This window comes from Phymastichus coffea, unplaced genomic scaffold, assembly GCF_024137745.1.
Source record: "Phymastichus coffea isolate CEN01 unplaced genomic scaffold, Cenicafe_Pcof_1.1 PCOF00045, whole genome shotgun sequence".
In the NCBI taxonomy this organism is placed as follows: domain Eukaryota; kingdom Metazoa; phylum Arthropoda; class Insecta; order Hymenoptera; family Eulophidae; genus Phymastichus; species Phymastichus coffea.
This window is the reverse complement of record NW_026706856.1, coordinates 389,324-409,607: the sequence shown is the minus strand read 5'-3', so window position 1 is coordinate 409,607 and position 20,284 is coordinate 389,324. Positions and strand designations below refer to the sequence as shown.

General features: G+C 53.4%; 1 protein-coding gene across 8 annotated transcripts in view; it reads right to left on the bottom strand.

Moving 5' to 3' along the window:
• LOC131664760 (potassium channel subfamily T member 2) overlaps window positions 1-20,284 on the bottom strand; it is a 94,506-nt gene that overhangs the window by 21,653 nt on the left and 52,569 nt on the right. For 7 of the 8 annotated variants that reach the window (XM_058936101.1, XM_058936097.1, XM_058936099.1 and 4 more), the window contains 6 exons: window positions 9,765-9,844; window positions 8,503-8,602; window positions 7,726-7,924; window positions 2,926-3,000; window positions 2,169-2,252; window positions 2,004-2,098 (listed from right to left, as the gene is read on the bottom strand). In XM_058936101.1, the coding sequence (XP_058792084.1) occupies window positions 2,004-2,098; window positions 2,169-2,252; window positions 2,926-3,000; window positions 7,726-7,924; window positions 8,503-8,602; window positions 9,765-9,844 (633 nt within the window). Of the gene's footprint in view, window positions 1-2,003; window positions 2,099-2,168; window positions 2,253-2,925; window positions 3,001-7,725; window positions 7,925-8,502; window positions 8,603-9,764; window positions 9,845-19,627; window positions 19,732-20,284 lie in introns of those variants that run through there. The other variant, XM_058936105.1, reaches the window with a different exon arrangement.

Here is a 20,284-nt window from a genome sequence, read left to right as displayed (position 1 = left end):
GTACCGCCGAGCTCGCGTTATGAAGTCGAGTCAAACGAGCTTTTAAGCTTGGAACGCGGCCAAGGAGACGCTGCACGTACGGCGTATCGCGCGATTCATCTCGAGCTATCGTTTAGTTGGCCATCAAGAGATCAAAGACTTAATATCGGGCTCTGAGACGCCCCCCACCCCCGGTAGTGGCAACAATGAGCGGAAAAGCGAAAATGCACAGGAGTAGGGACGGAGCACAAGCAGAGCTTGAAAGATGATAAGGTCGCCGAGAAGAGTTGCACTTGGCGCGGCTTCGGCTTCGGCCTCGGCGTCGGCGTCGGCGTCGCATTCATTCGGTGGCGGCGCGAAACGCGTGGCATTTACATCGGCATGCAGATGCAATAGCTGCGTTAAAATATGCGCCTCCTCTGTCTGCTCTCGTTCGCTCGCTTTTCCACTTCCGCGCCACGGCTGGCGCGGCTCACGTATTGCGCGCACAGGAAATGACTCGCAAATGAAATCGTGCCTTTTGAGCCGGGCGAACTAGTCTCGCGCGTCCTCTTTTCCAATCAACCGCTCGTTTTTTATCCCTTCCCCCTCGAGCTCCCGCGTGCACGCCTCTTGTTCGCGCGTTTTGGGATCGCTTTCAATAGTCCGCCAGTCCGCGAGAAGGGCTCTGCTGACCCATCGACGTTTCGAGGATTTACTTTGAAAGCTCACAAAATAGTCAGACGTGTGTCCCTTTGCGAGTTTTTAATCAAATCATATTTATCGCTCTTTTGCGCTCAACTTGACCGCTCGGCATTTCGAGGCTCGCTGCTGTGCTCATCAACTTATTATCGCGAACAGCATGATCGCTGTTGTAGCAGACCATTTACGAATGATCTCGAACAGCTGGAGATATGATTCCAATATAGGCTGTCGAAAACCGGGGCAAAGCCTTAGTGGCTAGAAAGTTCCGAGAAAATAATTCGATTATCGGAGGCAGCGACTATTCGAGTTGAAATGCCGTGGCGAAGTTGTAGCAAGAGAAAGACGTCATTTGTCAAGATCGGGGGATGGAGGAGGGGGGGGGGGGCGATCGTCGTCATCAAGGAAATCGATTCGTCCAGTGGAATGTGCTGCCGTAGAGGAAAATAGCAATGCTTGCTATTTTTCCATGCAACGACTATTTTCGCCTAAAGCGCATCGTTGTTGGTACAAAAACTGAGTGGGCTTGATTCGACGGAATTAAAAGAGGCATAGAACATCGGCATTCGCATCCAAGTCAGGCGCATAGCCAAGCAGATTGAAAAATAGCACCGTCATTTGCCGCTGGCTTTTTATAAAGTGGCCGTGCTTTCATATCTAATGCAGTCTTCTTTGAGCGTTGTTATTATGGAACCGACGGAAATAACCCGCGAAGGCTAAAATAAAAGCGTTCAATCAAGGAGCGCTATATCGTGCCGAGCTTTTACAACGTGCAGCAAATTTGAACGATTCACGGTCGCATAATTACTCTGGAAAGTTGTCGATCGAAGCTGCCCGGTCGGCCGGACTGTACAATGCAAATTGAGTTTGGCATGGCAAAGACAAGGCACACATGGCCGTCGACGGTCAGCTCGAACGTACGTATTTGAACAATCCGGGCTGAGCCGTCGGCTGAATTGCGCAAAATGCCAACTTGTCTTGTTTGTCTAAGCTTATCAAAGCCCTGGCGCAGCTCACGCGTTCGACTGGTTGGTGCTCGAGCGAAGCGACGAAGACTAGGCGAACGTTCGCAGCCACGAGCGCGAGCAACTTGGAGGCATAAAGCTCGTCAACTTGGAGGTATACTCTTGCCGCGAAATATACTCGCAAATTAAGGTAATTGGTAATTGCATTAGGGAGCAAGTTGAAAACGCTTTGTTAGGCGAGAAGCTCCTCGAAGGCGGTTAATTGCATTGGTCGCGCGCGCAAGCTCAAGCGGTTTGCCGTCAGAGCATTCGCCGGTTTTGTCATCCCGTCAGACTTTAATTGGCTCGCCGTAGCGCAACAGCATCGAATCAACTGACCTTGTGAAGACGAGGCAGAGCAGAGTGGCGCTGAGTATCATGAGCTGCTGACTCAAGGCCGACTGGGACTTTTGCATTGCCCGGTGAAGATCGTTCTGCAACGGAGAACGGCAGGTGAGACGCTCGCAGGAAGAGAGCGGCCCGAGTGCAGTCGAGCTTACTTACGAACATATTCTCGAGGGAGTGCTTGGCCAGCCAGCAGTTCAGGAACACCGGTATGAAGAGGTTCCTCATGGGCGGGTACAGCAGCTGAAAAATGGCCAGTTGAGTCGCGTCGGAGGCGCCGCGACAAAGGTGCAAACAATGGAGCCGACGAGGCGACGAGGCGACGAGCCGCTCGCCAAGCGAGAGGAAATCGGAGAAAAAGCGGCTAATGCGCGCGGCCGGCCCGTCAGCGGGTAAACGACGCGTGGCTAATGCGCCTGCGGCTGGATGTCGACGGCGTAAACATCCGCGTGGCCGCGTGGATGCGCACCAATTGGCGTTCAGTACTGGTTTGGCGCGCCCAGCGGCGTTGTCTCTGATTTTCGGCGCCCTTTGACGGTAACCTGTCAAAGGGCGCTCGAGCAAATAACCTCGGTAATTGCGCGAGCACTGCCATGCCAATAGCCGATGCGCATTGAGAGCGCACTGCTAACAATACTCATCGACGACGATAAGCTTTGCCGTTGACGTATGCGATGACTCCAAAGTCGCGCGGATTCGGCTGAGAAGCAGGACGACGACGGCATGGGTCTCGGTAATTTTTGTGCTTTTGCCGTGATTTTTGTCGTAATTTTTGGGCGCGCTCGATCGCCGAATCGCCGAATCGCCGAATCGCTGAATCACGACACACGCGAGCGCCTAACATTATTAACGATCGCGTGGTTAGGCACGCGTGCACCTGCGACCCGCAGAGTTATACGCGCGGATGCACACTCACCGTAATGGTGTATGGTATCGTGTTGACCAATTCCAGAATGAAGTGGAAGGACAGCAGCTGCTGCCAGATGTTGCCCTGCGGACAATGCAACAACAATTTAGTGGCACAATAATAATAATAATAATTGAGCTAGACGCGAGGCAGTTCTTTTGGTCCTTTTATGCAGTGCCATCGATATCTGCTTGCCGTTTCCATCGATACCGATGTTGTCGAGGGAATTGTCGCATCGCTGTTTGGAGAGTCGGAAAAGTTTTGGAAAAGAAACGCCGGTAGATCTGATAGTAGATAAACGTTGACGAGCAGGGCCACGCAGGGCAAATCCAATGGAGCTATCCCGTGACGACTGGCTTGCATGCGCAAGAAGAGAAAAATAACCGGGAAATATGGAGTCGACGAGCTTCTGCGAGGACCACTTTATTTATCACGGACGCTACTCGGGGTAACGCCTCGTAGTTGAATCATTTACGAGCATTCCAGGTGAAATGGGCAGGTTTAAGCTGAAAATTAGCTGTCGGTGGATCGATAAAATTTCCCGGTGATGCCCGCGCACCGAGTGAGTAATAGTCTTTCCCTTTAGCCTGACTTGTATCACAGAGCAGTGGCCTGCTTTGACGACGCGCACACTCGGCTTTTTAATTATGCGCATTAATTTGGTTTCTGCATCGAGTGCGCGAGTAAAGAGGAGCAAAGAGGCCGAAATTTTTGAGACCTAGATTGCTAGGAGGGCGCGAGCGAAGTTGAGACGGGCGCTGGTAATTAAACGTCCTACGTACAGGGCGGCGCTGCTCATTTTTGCGGCAGTAAATGGGAAAAAACGAGCGAGGCCACGGCCCGACGACAGCTTCGTTCATTTTCGATTTGGTTCTTTTGCGTTCTACTTGCAGCAGCCAGCTCGTCAGATCGATTTTAATGGAGGCTCGAGCAAGGAGCTTGCCGCTGACTTCTCGGTGACACTTGAAAAGTGTGAAAAATTGCAGGCTCGGAGAGTCTCTGCGGTGGGCTCGATTGTTTTGCCAGGAGATCACAGTGGCGTATGTCGGTCGAGAGGAGCAGCCGAGCAGCTGCGTTGGGCTGCTTCCGGTGCGTAAAATACGCGTGCTCTTGCTTTGAGGCGGGGAGTGGGGGAGTGGGGGAGTGGGTTACGTTAACGGAGCGGAGAAGATTTGGTCTCCTTGTGCACCTCGAGATCATTCGACACGGCTTGGTGCGCGCAAAGCCCCGCGGCGTCTCAGCCGGGTCCCGGGTTCGGCTTGGCTTTTTCTTGCCGAATTAGAATTCAAGCTGCCAAGACCGATTCGCCGCTGATTACTTCATAAGGCCATGGCGGAGCGTCGTTATAGCTCTGATTTCACGGCTCGATTGCGCTCGCCCCACTAACCACGGCTTATCTGACTTTTAACTTTTCAATTACTATGGATTTCGGGCGCAAAGCCGCCTTCCATTCAGCCGGTTACGCCGCTGCCGTTCGAGTCTATATACGCTCGCTCTCGCGCGCGCTCCACCAAATATTTCAAGAACTGCAGTCTGAAATAGACGGCCAGTTGCAAAACTTTCCACGGATACATGAAATAATGCACGAAAATAGTTGGAAATCGTTGCTAGTCGAGGTCCCTTACCTATTCAACAGCCCAGCCAGACTTTGCACTTTAAATATTTCTACATCTCGAGCATTTTACCCCACGGTTATTACATTGTCCTAACTTTCACTCTCGCTTGCCAGCAATCCTCTTCCACAGACCGTCGAACAGAGCTTTAAAGATGCTTCGCACGAGCCGTTGAAAAATATTTCCGAGGCATTCCGTTATTCTGCTAATCTCGTGAAATCGACGAGAGAAGGCGCCATCAGCCAGATATAGCTTTATTGTGCATTTCTACGTCTAAGCTAAGTCTCTTCAGTGAGAGTTTATGGCTGAAGCTCGAGGAGTTTCAGTAGCGAAGAGCGACTAGCGCCGCACTCATTTACCGTGCCGCCGACAAGCTTGAGTTTGTGCTCACAGCTTTATGGAATGCTCAGGGCTTTCGTCGCCGACAATTTTCATTTAGCGACCGAACGATCATCGCCCCTCCAATGACAAATATCACGTCACGAATATTGGGACATTTTGAAGAAACCTACGAAAGCCTCGAAGCTCAAGTTGCACGGAAGTTTTGCGCATGGCAGGACAAGCGTAAGCCGAACTCCGCTGAGCTCGAGAGGCTGAGGAACAAAGTAGACGCGGCGCTCGCTTGCCTAATCCTCCACTCGGAATTTTCACGAGCTGTTTGATTTTAGCATTTTAGACGAAAGCCATTTGAAAGCGACCAAGAGAATATGCAATACAGCCGGCGGCGGTTCGCTCCAACATGCAAAGGTGCTTGTTGACTTTGACTGGCCCGTGTAAACGAGCTCGAGGCCAGGATACTAACCAAGTGACCGAAAACAACCGAAGAAGCTTGTGCGATTTACGCGATTCGTGTAATACCTATTTTTTGGCTGATGGCGTCAGTCAGATCGATGACAATCCAAATCTCTCGATCGGCAATCGGTGCGGAATTAGTGCTTGGCCTATAACGGGATCGGATCTCGAAAAGCGCGAGCGAGCTTTGTCGAGGAAATGGCTTTGAGCGCCTCGTTACGTCTACGCTGCTTCGACGATATGATCGCTTGTTTACCGAGAGCCTGCCGTGCCACCGGTAAAAAGCCAAACATACAAGAGGAAGAGGAGCAGAAGGCACGTCGGCCATGGAACGTAACGGAATTGACAAAGCACACCCGCAGAAGAGCAGCCAAGCCTTTTCATTAATGAGATCTGCCGGCGGAGATGTATAGGTCTAGCTGACTGCAGCTGGCGGCCGCCTGCAGACTGGAGACTGGTGAGTCGGAGGAGGGAGGAGGAGGGGGGAGGAGGGGGGGGGGGCGACGCTTATCGAGTTGACTTGGTGAAAAAATTGATTTGTCTCGAAGCGGAATTCCGCCACTGGCGCTCGACGGCGCTTTGCCCTCGAGCAGCTAGAAACAAACGAAAAGTGTTTCTCCGCTGCCGTCACTCCTCGCGCTCGCTGCTCTGCCGTCTCGAGAAGAGCAAATAAAGAGGTAATTCGATTCGACGCTCTCGCGTCAACGACGAAACAAATCGAAGCGGAAGCAGCCCAGAGCCGCGCTCCACTTGGCCGGCGCTTTTTCTTTCAGGCGCTCGCTCGCAACAATTTCTTAGCGAGAGAATAGACTGATTTGTGTTGTCGGTGAGGAGGCCCGATTGCTCGAGAAGCCCTGTCGCGCCCGGTCGACCGATCAGCAGGCTCGGATCGGCTGTTCGGTCGATAATCAGTCCCGGTCCGAGCTTTGAGCCAACTTCAAAATGAATAAAGTGCGCGGACGAGCCGAGTTGTCGCTTCGATGATTCACTTGGGAGGGAAAAGTTGACTGGCTGGAGCGCGATAAAAATTTCCTGCAACTTGTCGCAAAAGGCAAAAGCAGCGCAGAGGCTATGCAAAGGCCACTTTTAGCCGGCTGCCGCCGCTGCCGCCGCTGCCGCCGCTGCAAGTTTATGAAATGACGGGGGCTATTACATGGCGCGCGTCCGCGTCCGCGTCCGCGCCGCGCCAGAGAGAAAGCAAACTTTTGCAACGACCTGCGATGAAAGACGCGCGAATACAAATGACGCATACATCTGTACACGCCTATACAGCCACACACAAAGAAAAGAAGCGAAGGAGTCGAGGAATGGAACTCTTAAAGTTTTATTTACGAGTGGCGCTCTCCAGAGCTTGCAACGCTAAGAAATTCGCATTGTGTCGAGTGTTTATGGCTTTATCTCGGTGGAATCTTCGCTCGGAAAAGCCACCAATTCATTTAACTTTAATTTCTCATTTCACGGCTTGACTCGCCTCACTCTCCAGGCTGTCGGATTGTATAAGTAATTCTGTCATGATTTTTACGAGCAGCCCGCATCCCTTTTTCCTTCGCCGAGCACACTTACGGATGATCGCGGAAAGGACTGCAATGCTCGCGCGATCGACGAAAATGAGAATTTTCCCGGGCTTCCGGGCGACCGAATGCGAAAACGCGAAAATGCGAAAACGCGAAAACAGTCCAATAGTGGAAGCTTTGATCGCTTATGGATATCGTCGGCGAGGATAGTTTGACGCCCGACAGCCGGGATAATGGAGGCGCTCTTTAAACACGGCAAGCCCGCGAGGAGTCGTCGCGCAGGCTGAGGCGTGAAATCTGAAAAGATGCTCGTGACGATAAAGCGAGAAGCGAGCCAGCAGGTGAAAACACGAAAGCTCGTAAAACCGTTGCGAGAAAGGCTGAGGCCAAGGAGAGATCTCTGGTTGTGGCCGTTATCAGCGCCAAGACGACGGCTACAGGATCGGCTCGAAGGCCTCGAGGGAGCTGCCGAGCATTTACCTACGTGTAATTCGCCGCAACGGCTCTACGACGAATATTCGCCGAGCTTTTCAGATCTGGCAAGTATCCGATTCGGGATGGCCGTTGCCGTCGTTGCCGTCGTTGCCGTCGTTGCCGCGCGCACCCAGCCAAATGAAAATTTTTATCGGCGATTATTTGGAGTGCGCCATCGCTTGTAAACACATTCGAGCTAGGGCTGTCTAGCGGCGGCAGCTTGCAAATATTTATCCGACAACCGGAGAGCGGGCATGCCGCCGTAGCGGCGCTGTAAAACAAGCAAGAAGCATTCCGCTGAATGGGCGCTCCCTGCCTTCCTCTTACGCGCACGGCGCTCCGCCGATCGATTCGCCGAGCCGGAGATATCGACGGCACACGTGGACCAGTGGACCAGCGGACCTGTAGAGCAATACCTTGTATCCGAGGTAGGCGAGGAGCAGCGCCTCGGTCAGCGAGACCATGGCCAGCACCACTTGAATGATCCAGAGCTCGAAGGGCCTGTGCACCCACAGTATGGCGTCCCAATTGATGGTCGGGTGCTCCTGGAACTCCTCCTCGGTGAGGTTCTGCGAGAGCAGGTATTCGCTCTTGTTGCCGGGCGTACAGCCGTAACTGCAAAATTCGAGCCCCAAGCTTATCTCGCGGCAACAGCTTTATCGCCGGAGAGGAGACGCGCTGCCGCGTAATAGTCTCGGCCACGCGTCTGTATCAAACGCATTTTCGCATTTTCGCATTTCCGCATTTCCGCATTTCCGCACTTCCGCCCAGATTGCGTTTTCCTTGTCGCGCGCGTCGCTGCTTTTTTCCTGTTCTCCTCTCTCTGCCCCCGAACACGGAGTGCAAGGCGTGGATTGTTTACAGTGCCGCGCTTTATTTCGCTTCCAACTAGTCCGCCCCTTTCTGCGTCTCTACAGATTCCGATAGTTGCGCAAAACCGAATTTCACTCGCAGCGAGACGAGAGGCGTCGACGTCTGCGAAACTCGACTGGAGGTGCTCCGGTGGAGCAGGTAACAATTAATTAACTGGAAAACGGCGCGAAACAAGCAGTGCTCCGTGAAAACGGTCCGGAGGAAGCTATCGTTGGCGCTGCTGGCGTCCCCCGGCAGCAATAATATGTCCTCCGGTATTATGGCTGGCTCGCTCGCTCGCTCGCAAATCGATAATCGGTCAAGTCCACGCGATGTCTTACCAGGCGGCGTATGTGGGATCGTTGTCGGTGACCACGCGGAATATGTACAGAAAGCATGTCAGCAGTTTGAAAAAGAGGTTGGCCAGTCGTATCCGCAGACCTGAAAGCAGAGCGAAATCAGAGTGGAGAGTGGTGGAGAAAGGCGAAAGCCGCGGCAAGCAACAGTCGACGCGATCGACAGATGAAAGGCGGCTGCGAGGTAAATTTGGCGCGTAAGGCTAATATCGACTCGGCAAACGTTTGCCGGGTTTGCGGTCGCGCTCCGGTAGAAGGCTGCGCTAGACAGAGGCGGGGCCGGCCGACGAAACAGAGGGACTGCCGCTGCTGCTGGCGTGCGCCGTGTCGGAGTTTCACTTTGTTCGCGCTGCTTCGGCCGCGGCCGGCGAGCGCCAAAGCAGCCCCGCGCAATGTCCGAGCCATTGGATCGGTGCAAGGGCCTGCGAGCCGTGTACATCGCCAGCCGCGACCATTCGTCTCGAGCGCCGTTGCGGACACGCTGGCGCGATCGCCTCCGTCTCGGGCTTGTACCGGCAGTGTACCGCCCGGCCGACTTGCCTAATTCTGATCGATCGACGGGTCTCACGACGGATAAGACGAATCTCGTGCGCGCGAGAACGACGCGAACGGCTTGCGTCGAGTGGCCGAGCCCAACGGATGCGAGAACAAGAGAAAGCAAGCGATGACCGGCGTCAGGCTGGCGCGTGCGCGTTGCGTCCGCGATGCTGTACTGTACGCTGCGTGCTCGACCACGTACGGCAGGGCCTCGGCTTAGGAAATCTTCGGGGGGCCATTTATCGGTAGGAGCCTTGTTTTATGAGCGAGATTACGCGCCACCGCCGTCGACTCGGCTCCGCTCGTATGTCGCTCCGCGGACGCACGATCCCAATACGTTCGGGTACACGCGCATAAAGCAGGAGTTGCGCGCGCGGAACGGCCTCGTTGCAGTTTAAGCTCGCGGCATTGCGGCCAGGCTAACGCTCGGTAGAGCGCCACTTTTTACGGCACATTGTACACGCCGCTCCAGAAAAATTATCTTCCCTTTGCAAACTGGTTAAACGCAACTTGTCGCCGTTCAAATGAGTTGGTGTTGCGACGCCTTTCCTTAGTAGCTCACGGAATTTGGCGCGCGCAAGCTCTTGCCTACGAAGCAGTCGAGTAGAAGCTGCGAAGCAAAGGGGGTGGGAGCCGACAGGCTGTGTGTGCGAGAGAGAGAGAGGGAAAGAGAGAGAGGGTGGGGTGGCGCTTGAAAGTAATTAACTTACTCGAGCGTTGGTTCTTGATGAAGTAGAGCTGAAGCCGTTCCTTGAATGTGTTCTCGTTCACATAGTACTCCACGCGAACTCTGTAACAGAAAGAACGAGGATCATCTTTCGATCGCGCGTCTTTCGTTAAAATCATACACTTGTTCGAGTTGTCATTGAATTGAAATGTTAAAATTATCCAAGTTTTGAAATATCAGAGCGTGGAGCAAGACAAATAGGATGGTTTGGCGCTGAACTGCTCGGAGAAGCTTTTAAGGGAGAGGCAGTTCCGCGTGTATGACTTTCTGGGGAATCCAAATGGCAAGGATTTACTTGGGTGCACATGGTAATATACAAAGCAACGGAAGCCCCGCGATAAGCTGCAAGGTAAAAAGGTATTGGTGGAAAAGGAAAAGGAATAGGTCCCCTTTTGATAACAGCATGGCAGCGCCAGCAGCAGCAGCAGCACCAACATGAAAAGCAAAGAAGAGAGCTGTGGTACAGGGCGCTGAGCTAACTTTGAATTGAAAATATTGGAATGGCCTGTGTTTACATCTCGAGCTTTCAAACAGCTCACGCGAATAAAAAAGATTTGGAAGTCAAAGCAGCAGACGCTCGCTTGAGTATAAGCAATCTGCGAGCTCGCGTTAGCGCTTCACTCTGGCCGAAATGCCCGAAAAACAGTGCAGCTAGACTCAAGACCTGTCCGCTCTGAGTATCCGCGGCAGCTCTCAAGATCGTTGATAATGAAAACACGGTGTCGACTTAATGTAGTGGCTCGCCGCCCGTCGGAAGTCGTGAAATTTGCACTTGTTAATTGGCAAACTGCTCCCGTGCGTGCTCAGAGAATAGCACATAAGGATCATGTAGGTCGCCGAACTAGCCAAACTAGTTTGCCGATGTCGAGTCTTACGGGTCCGTGACGTCATCGTGGGCTTTCCGACGACGACGACGACGACGACGACGATCGCTAAAAATAGACAGCTGACGCGCGGTCGTACTCGCGTGGCAAGGACGCCCGCACGGCACTGCACGAGTCAAGTTTGTTGCCAGTTCATATCGTGCACAACTATATTAGCGTACTGGCTGCTCGTGCACTCGCTTCTTTTTTGCGGTTAAAAACTCCTGCTGGCCGATATACCTCTGAGAAATTCGTCCCAATTGAACGTTCGTCAACGAATATTTTGCAGCCGAGTTGATCTGTCTTTTCGATCGGACAGTTGCCGGACTGTGTGCCGAGCTAGCACGAGCAGGAAGGTCAGTCGGGCGATAGCGTGATACCGCGTTCGTCGGAAGAGCGATAGGATCTCGATTTACGCAAGGATTAAGACGCGACTGCAACAGGTCACGCACCGAGTGGAAGAGGACTTTGAAGGCGTCCGACGAATGCCGACCGAATGCCCAGGAGCGTTTGTCTGGCTGTTTATCGATAGGTGGTCCTGGAGCGACGGGAGCGGGGCGAAATAATAATTGGGCCGAAATAATTAGGCAGCTCATTAGGAAGTTGGCGGTTTCGCAGGAGGCGGTTGGCGGGAGGAGCAAGGCGGTCGAGCTGCAAGAAGCGCTTCTCAGCCACGGACTGGCACTACAACGATTAATCTCTCGACGGGGCGGATCAATCGAGCGAAAGAAGCCTCGCCGGGAGATTAATCGATGCGTTTATCCGGAGAGACGCGGCCGCGCGAGCTACGCCGAGAGCAAGAACGGAGAACGGCGCTGCCAAATATACCCTCCGATCGAGACTCTCTATTCTGGCGTTTGCGGCTCGGCAGCGCGGCCGGCTTGCCAGGCGCGATGCGAAAGGGGCGCCGGCCGTCCCCGCGCGGACGTGAATTCGCCGAGACAGGAGACATCGACCGACGCCGACCGACGCGCAAACTCCAAACGATTGCCGACGCTGCCCGCCGGGCGCTCGCTCGCCAGTTATAATTCGTTAAGAACTTGGTGCTCCGCTGTCTGCTTCATTTTCAGCTTTGTTCGCATCGGCTCCCAGTTCGCGCTCCGATTCGACGCGTCAAATAACAGCCGGCTATTGCCGGTGCCGCAAGTTGCTTTATTTCCATCGAATATCGATCGTTCCAGTCGATAGCCACTCCGCGGCTGCCCGCGCGATTCGACAGTGAAATGATCGACCAACCGAACAGCTGAAACGTATTAATTAAAAACAAATATTCATCGTTGTTGAATGTCAGTGCTGGCAGCGGCCGATACCTGATATACCCGATCGATCGGGCCTGTGGCCTGATAAAACTTACGTTTTCAATGTTCCATCTGAATAATGATTTAGCATAGCGCTGTGCCCATTGATCAAAGCAATATCAGACTAATTTATCTGAACATTGTTCGGCGCGATTGGCGTATTTCCAACGCGGCGCATAAAAAATCCATATGCTTTACGAGTCGCTCGTAAAAGCACAGAGCTAAAGCGGAGATCCAGAACGGAGGGCAAAAAACGACGAACAAACAGGTATTGGCTTTATTACCCGATGGCGCTGAAAGCATAAATGCCGCCGACGTTGAAAAGGCCGATGCATGCATTTTTATTGTTTCGCAGCTGCAAAGCTGTTGCCCTCTCGTAAAATTCTTGTCAAAACAACTTGACAGCCATTCTCCGTACCGAATTGGCGGGGCCAACACGCGTCGAATGGTCTGCGGTGCATGCATCAAACCAGCTCATCTACAGGGCTGCGCCGACACAGACTTGACTCAAGTTCGCTTTGCCGACTAGAGTCGCCGAGTAGGTCCGTAGTTTTTCCGTGCCAGGTCAACTTGCACCACCGACTAGTCCTAGTCCAATCGGATTCTGTTATCGTTCTATTAGGATGTTATCAAGTGCTTTGAGAGAAAACTCGGATAATAGCAGTCTCGTGTGAATCTCAGCCTGCATCGTCCAAGTTAAATTTGCCAAGTTGAGCGTACAATTTTTCCTCGCTCAGAGTTTTATACGATTTCCAAGTTGCAAATATTCAAGAATCCCAAACAAGTTTTCTCTTGTTGCGCTCGACGCGCCTGCTCTCGTTGTACTCGTCAGACGCGTCATTTCTCCTGATTTCTGGAGCGCTTTTCCAGAGCTCGCAGAGGGAGTACAAGAGGACCGTTCACGAAGATCAATTTCGGGCCTTCTGGCCCGCAGCCGATAAACTCGTCGACCAGAGACCGATAAACAGAGGCAATATGTCAGCCGAATCTAGCGCAGTGGAATGGAGTGGAGTCGCGCGACGCCCGACACAAGCAAACACGCGCGAACGAAGAGCCGACTGCCACTGACGGACGACGAGCGAAGACGGAGCTGCTCTCCTGTCTACTTTGGTCCGATTTGGTCCCGGCCCCGGCCCCGGCCCTGCTGTCCGCCGCTCCGCGCACTCCGTCGTCCATTTCACTTGGTATCGACGCACGCGTCACGTGCCACTCGGCTGGCTCGTCCGCCATCAAACTTGCCACTCGGCAATTATACAAAGTTCCTCTGTTTCAAGTTGTACGAGCGTCCTAATGAGATTGTCGTGGCCCTCGAGATCGATCGCGATCCGTAATGGGCCAGCGCCGACCACCTTGGAGCTCGCTCTGCAAATTCGTTACGTTGTACCGCTCGTTCGCAGCTGACTCGGGCGCCTGGCCAATTCGCACGCGAGCAAATATTTACGCAGACGCTGCGTACATTTGGTTAGCAGTCGTAAGAGCTACGGCGTAATCAGCGATAGCTGCCAAATGAGTAATAGCAAAAGAACGAAAGCTCTCGAGGCTCGAGTCGTTTGGCAGCAGTTGATCAAACGCTTAATAAATCAATCTGTCTCCGGGTCTGCAAATCCTATAAACGCCTTGTCCCTCGGGCACAGCCTAGCGACGGAATCGTTCTCTCTCGCTCGGACTGCTTGCAAACACAGACAGAGAGAGAGACGAAGCTACCTCGGCGTCAAGCTATGAATTATGCAGCTAGCTGCTTTTCCTCTCTGGCGCATAGAGCACGGCGGCGACCCCTCGCGCCCCTTGCCCCTTGCCCGCTCCGTGCTGTCCTGCTCTTGGCCCTTGTTTGACTCGTCAGTCGGCTGTCGGGCCGCAGTCAACGTCCCCGAACGACGGGCAGATATTGCTCCGTGATCGGGTCGAGCCGATGCTTCGACTTTCGCCTTCGGATCCCTTTCACCATTGGCACTTCCTCCCGCGAAATTGCCAAGCGCCAAGCCGTCCAACTTGATGTTCACTGGAGATCAACGGCAGACGGCAGGCACGCATCGACAACACGACGCTTAAAGCCTCGATCAATCGTGTACTCTCCTAGGCGCACCTCTGCGTTGGCTGGCGTCGCTTCCATCATCACCGTCGTCATTGATGCGCTGGGATTTCGTCGGACCGCTCACTGTCGAAGATTGCGGAGGAGGAAGATGCACAAGTGCCAGGCTCTGAATGCGGCCAATGAATTGGACAGCGCTCGAAGTAACTGGGCTCGTCCGAGAGAAAGAAAATGAAAATCCAAGCCAAGTTGAGCACGTCGAGCAGCGTGGAGAGGAGGCGAGGAGGCGAGGAGGCCAGGAGGCTAGCGACGAGTACCGCCGCGTGTCGGAGCAAGCGCGGCCGAGGCGTGCACAGAGCGGAGCGCAATAGAGCGTGATATTCGGCGACGGGCGCGGAAGCCCGGCTGTGCGCGAGCTTTCGCTGCACACGGCTGTACTCGAATTACACTCGATGAAAAGTGCCAAATAAAGCGCACAGGCCGGCGGCGACGAGAGGCTGCGCTTAATTTGCAAATTGAATTTTCCGCGACAATGATTTTTATCGGCTCCAACCAAATCATCCGGCGCTCTCATTGGCTGCAGCCCAAGACTCATAAGCCAGCCATTTCGTTTGTTAGCCGTTCAACTCTGTCAGTGCACTGCACTGGCTTTCGTTGATACCCGCCTCGCTTGCGCGTGCGCGTGCGCTTCGTTCGGCTTTACGCTCGACCGACAGCAAAGCTCCTCTCGTCGAGGCTCCACGCTGCTCGAACCTTTCAAACCTTTCGAACGTTCCATCGCCGATCGACAAGTTTCTCTCGTCGCAATTGGTTCGCCAATGGAATCAGCGCGTCGCTTGCTCTGTCTACACAACCACGCGAGGATTTATTTCGCTCGTCGGTGTCTCCGATCCAAGTAATAACACCGAGTGCGTTGCGGAGCAGCGACAAATCCAATCCGGCACGGCGTTCGTTCGCTAGTCGAGTCGCAATGCCGGATCAGCGCCGACAAAGCGACCGATAAAGCGGCGATTTCACACTCGCGTTCTACCGATCGTTTCCGCCCACTCGCAGCTCCGCCGCAGCCTCGTACATTTTGCTAATTGCTCTTCAAGTATTTCAGCAACTTGTTGCCTACCGCCTGCTTCGTTCGGCTGTAGTTTGGTCGTCGAAGTAACCAGAAATCGACCTGGGCGAGCGCTTTCGTACGATCGTCGTATTCGTTCGTGGCTCGTGCGGCTCGAATCGGCGCCTAGAAGCTAAACGAATGCACGATCGAGATTATTCGACAGTCATGGATACGGCGTTCGGTTGGCATGCAGCTGACGGACGGTCCGAGCTACGTTGCCATCGCGCCCGTCGCTGGAGTGCCGACGGAATACCGCGTAGCGTCGCGATCGCTGTACTTTCGCGTGCACCATTTAGTCGACGCTTCCTCGTTAGCGCACTTGGCCTGCACGACGCCAGCCGCGCGCGATCGATAGCCAGAGTCAACGCGACGTCTAGGCGACTCGACTTGCGAGCAGCGATGCGCGTATCGGGGCGCTACTTGAGTTGCAGCCACCGAGCCCTGGCTAGGCTTTGGTCTCGTCGCGCGCTTTTCACTCGTTTATCCGACCGAGCGACCAAGCTGCATTCGATGGGCGACGACTCGCGGCCCAGTCTTGGCAACTGGCGACCGGCCAAGAGCGCCGAGAGAGCCGAGACGAAGACGCGGCGGCGCGGTTACTAGCAGACGGTTAGCAGACAGGCCGGCGGCCCAGATGTAGTACGGTAGTACAGCCCTCGACGACAGCTCCGCGCGGCACGCTCGGCCGCTCGTAAGCGACGCGCCCGCGGTCCGCGACCTCGCCATTTCACGGGCCGGCTCCGCGGTCGCTAGTTTGCGCCGGCGAATGGAGTCATACGGAGCGAGCACTGCGGAACGGCTGCGTTTACTTCGCCACCGTACAGCCTTCACGGGCATTCCAATGGAGCCGCGTTCTCCCGGTGTTCGCGACGCCAAACTGGAGGCGTCACGACTGTCGGCCGAGCGAAGCACGGGCCCGCTCGCCAGTCAGTTGCGTGCTGCTGAAGAGCGAACAGGTAAGCGCGGGTGCGCGGGTGTGCCGGAGGATGGAGCGGAGAAACGCGCTCGAGTCTCCAGTTGAATGATTCGGTCGTCGGTCGTGGGACGTCGGCCGCACGCGACCAACTTTGCTCGCTCGCCGGCTCTGCCCACGTCGATGCCTTCCCTTTCCTTTCCTTGTCTTCTGCCTCGCTCGTTCCGCAATTTTCCGCAAATAAACGCCGCGAATAAAGCTCGGCGAGCGTGCAGTCTCGTTCGCATCGCCGCGCCACTACTAAGCCATTTTCACACCAAATTCAAGTCAGATCGAAAGATCAACAACACTTTTTGGGCGTGCGTGTTCGCAAAAGATCAACATCGCGTGGTGTCTCTTGTTGGGCGTCGCTTTGAGATGATCGTTGTTGTGGTGAGAGTTGCAACTATAGTCGACACGTTGTTCGCGGTGCGACCAAGATCACGTCCAAGACGTCCTCTTCGTGGTTTCGTTCGTTCGACGTACACGCCTAATGCGACGTACTCCAGGGAATTTGGAGCCTCGAGGCTGCCACGACCAATTCCGAGCAGTGGAAGGTCGCACGGTTGGGGTTAGCTCAAGGGCACGCAAGGGCTGTCCCGAGGTCACTCAGCGAGCCACGAGCGAAGGCGAAAGTTTGTGCCCAAGTCGCCCCCGTCGTCGTACGCCGACGACGCGAGAGGACACGGGAAAGTGTTCGGATGATCCCGGAGCCCGAGCTGGAACCTCGTCAACGTCGCGCACCGCGTTAGTTCATTTCTCTCCGCGTAACGTTGCAAGCGCTCTTTGTACTTGATTGACGTCAACATTCAATTAAAAATGAAGCTTTAATAAAACAAGCAAGCGACTCTCCTCTTGCTCCAACCTGTCCGACAGTCCTTGCCCGACTTTCTGCGGCCAACGGTGCCCGAGGCGAACAGCTGCGGCTGCCGGCTGCGTAGGCTTGCAGGTCGAGTATCGTTGCAGGGCCCCGAGAACCCGACTTTGGTAGGCTCTGCCGGTCCCTGAAACGCCGTCAACGAGCTTTTCCAGCGCCTGTTTTTTTTCAAGCCCACCTGTCCTCGTGGACGAATGCAGCCGCGACCGCAGCCGGCAGCCAACGCTTTGTTCGAACTAGCTCAAAGTTTATCTTGGGATTGTCGGAAAGTCGGAAAATCGGAGAATCGGAAAATGGGGAAATACGGATGATATTCGACGCCTGATGCACGAGCTAACCCTTAGCGAGTTAGACGCTTATTGTTGGTGGGGCAGAAGCGATCGATTGGATGGAAATGCAAGCCAGATTCACCAAACAAACGAGCCGAACTCTCGTACGGTTACTACTTTTAGTCAACGACGGACCTGGCTGAGAAAGTCAGATAATCGGGGATAATATCTGAAAATCTTGTCCATAGCGGTGTCGCGGTATGTATGTCAGCCGTCTTTAGTCACCGTCACCCGAACCTCGCCACTGCTTAAACATTTACACTCCGCGCCGCTGCTGTTAGTCCACTGTGCTAGGCTGTTGACCTCATTTCTTTGGGAAATCAATATTTCAATAAGCGCCACAACTTGAAAAAGAATAATAAAACTAGTAAAAATAATAAATATCAAACGAAATAAAGGAAAAGGATACAATTGGAATACAATAATCAAGGCTTTATTACCCTGAAAAAAAAAGTACCGAAATCAGTATCAATGATGTGTATCTTTATCTAGTGCAATCGATAAAAACCAACCGAAAGCTTCAGCAACAAGTCGTACGAATCGATAAGCCGAGAATAGGAAACGCGCGATTGGAAAAACAGTTTTTGCGTCTGGCACCAAAATTCTATAGAAAGTTACTCTCAGAGCCACTGTACGGAATAAAGTCGGATGAAAATATTTGGCTACAAGAGCCGCAAGAAGCAGCGGCAAGACTCCTCTGAAGAGATACGCAGTCGCGTGTGCGTAAATGGCAAGTTGTATCCAAGTCGGTTCAACGTAAAGAACATCGCGAAGAAAGAGAGCCAGGTTTGCGCGGACTAATGGCGGGCTCTGGCTTGTAATCTTAAAAATCGAGCCTGAGCGCGGATCATACCAAATAAATAATGCACAAAGGCGAAGAGCGAAGCGAATGCCAGGCAGAATGGCATTGGTGAAAAATAGAGCTGAGCTGAGAAAATCAGGCGGGCAGAGAAAGAAAGAGAGAAAGAAAGAGAGAAAGAAAGAGAGAAAGAAAGAGAGAAAGAGAGAAAGAGAGAAAGAGAGAAAGAGAGAAAGGAAGAGGAGTGGGAGTTTGGTCCGATAGTGCTGTCGTTGGCAGCAGCGCCGCAACGCCGCAGCGCCGCAGCGCCGCAGCACCGCCGAACGACAAGAGTTTAGTCACTGGCCAGGCAAAATCGACTACTGGCACTTTCTATAAAGTCTATTTTTTCGTGGCCGTTCGCCTCGCTCCTTTGTTCGCTTTTCCCGCTTTTCCCGCTTTTCCTCTTGGTCGTTCTTTCTCTTTGGCCGGCGCGCTCACTTGTGGCGCTCGATGACGGCACTGCCGGTGCCCCGTGAAAAACAGTTGGATTGCCCAGCGTTCGAGCTTTCGCGGTTGCAGCAAGCAAAATTGCCGGGGCTGTGTGCGCTGGCGTGCGCAAGTCGTAGGCAAGCTTTCAGCCTCGGTTGGTCGTCGTTGCTTGGCGGCGCCAAACTTTCCGGTCCACGGTTAGGTAGCTTGCCAAGCAAGCGTGAGCGACAAGACGAAACAAAGCTTGTTGCGTCTTCCAGTACCTCAAAAGTACTTTGACAAGAGCTTGTCAACTTGCCGGCAGGCAGATTTCCAATCGATGTAGCCGTAGCTTGCGAGCTGGTCGAGATCCCAGCGGGATTTCCAAATTGACCTCATCACCTAACGGGTTTTCGACGAGGATCATCGAGAAAATGGCTACCGATGACAATGGAAGTTCTCTCGAAGCTTTTCCTCTTCGGAAGGATCCCACAGCTGCGTCGCTGGATTCGCAGCCGATCTCACGGCGCCTCTATTTTTCAGCACTGTTGCCTGGATTTATCAGCGTCCTGGGAGCTGCTCGTCGGTGCCCCGCAACACAGAGTTATCGCAGCTGCTATTGCTTAGCCGGGAGAGCTTCGCCTATTTTCACTACTGGTATTTTCACTTGGCCAGAGCGCCGCCAGCCAGACCCAGACACAAACAACAGCAGTTACACGTAGACAGCTGCTCGAACGCTTCCATTGAATTTCGAGCGGCAGGCGATCGATGACGCGATAAGCGCCCTAACGAGCAGCTGAAATCACTTGGCACGACTCAGTCTAATATACGAGCGGGTCGTTGCAGCGAGCGACAAAGACTATTCGGATAAGTTGAGGCAAGCAAGGGTAAGCCGCTCTCAGGGCAATCGTGTGTTTTTTAACGCTTCATGGGGAATATTTTTGCAAAGTTTCATCAAAGTCGGTTTCCTCTACGATACCCTGGCTGTCGGTCACTGGCTTGGCGGCTCGATTATCGAGCCACCAGTCAGTCGATCGATCCCATGACCAACGCCCACTCGAACTTACCAAAGTAAGCATACGAGTTAGCACATTTTAAGAGCTTGCTCACTCTTGCAAACTTTACTATCGACGAATCATACCTTACGAATACAGCAAGTTTAACAGGTCAGAAACAGGGTTCCGTTGAAATTTTTCAATCTCGATAGTGCTCCCAAATAACTCACGGTTAGCGCTTTAGTTATCGGCCTGAAACTCACCTGAAACATAAAATAATCGTAAGCATTAGTCGATTAAAAGAGTGCGAAAGGACAAATATTGAAAAGTCATGGACAATTTGGTTAGCATCGCGGCTGGTTTAACGGAGGGAAGGTTTGTAAACGCCTAGGCGAGAGATGAAACACGGAAAATCTGGAGCACCGCCAGTGCCTATAGCTGGTAGGACGCTGTTTTCCGCATAGAGAGCGTCTTGGATCTTGTAATAAAATTTCAATTTCAAGAGAAAGTCTACCACAGGGAAAAAGTGGGCAAGAAAATTACACCGCAATTTGCGCAAGGCAAGCTACCGGAAAGCATGATAAATCAAAGAGTGCGCTGCAGCGACGCGTACACTTGACCATTGCCAACGTAATAATTGAGTGCGAACGTTAATAATTGAGCGCGTTGTCTCGCCTAGAGACTCTATTCGGTTCCAGTCCCAGGTGGATTTTCATTTACGCGACGTTCCTAATTCACGTAGTATGCGAGTCTGCACGTCGGTTGCGCTTAGTGACGCGCGGAAGGACGATTTAATACGGCGC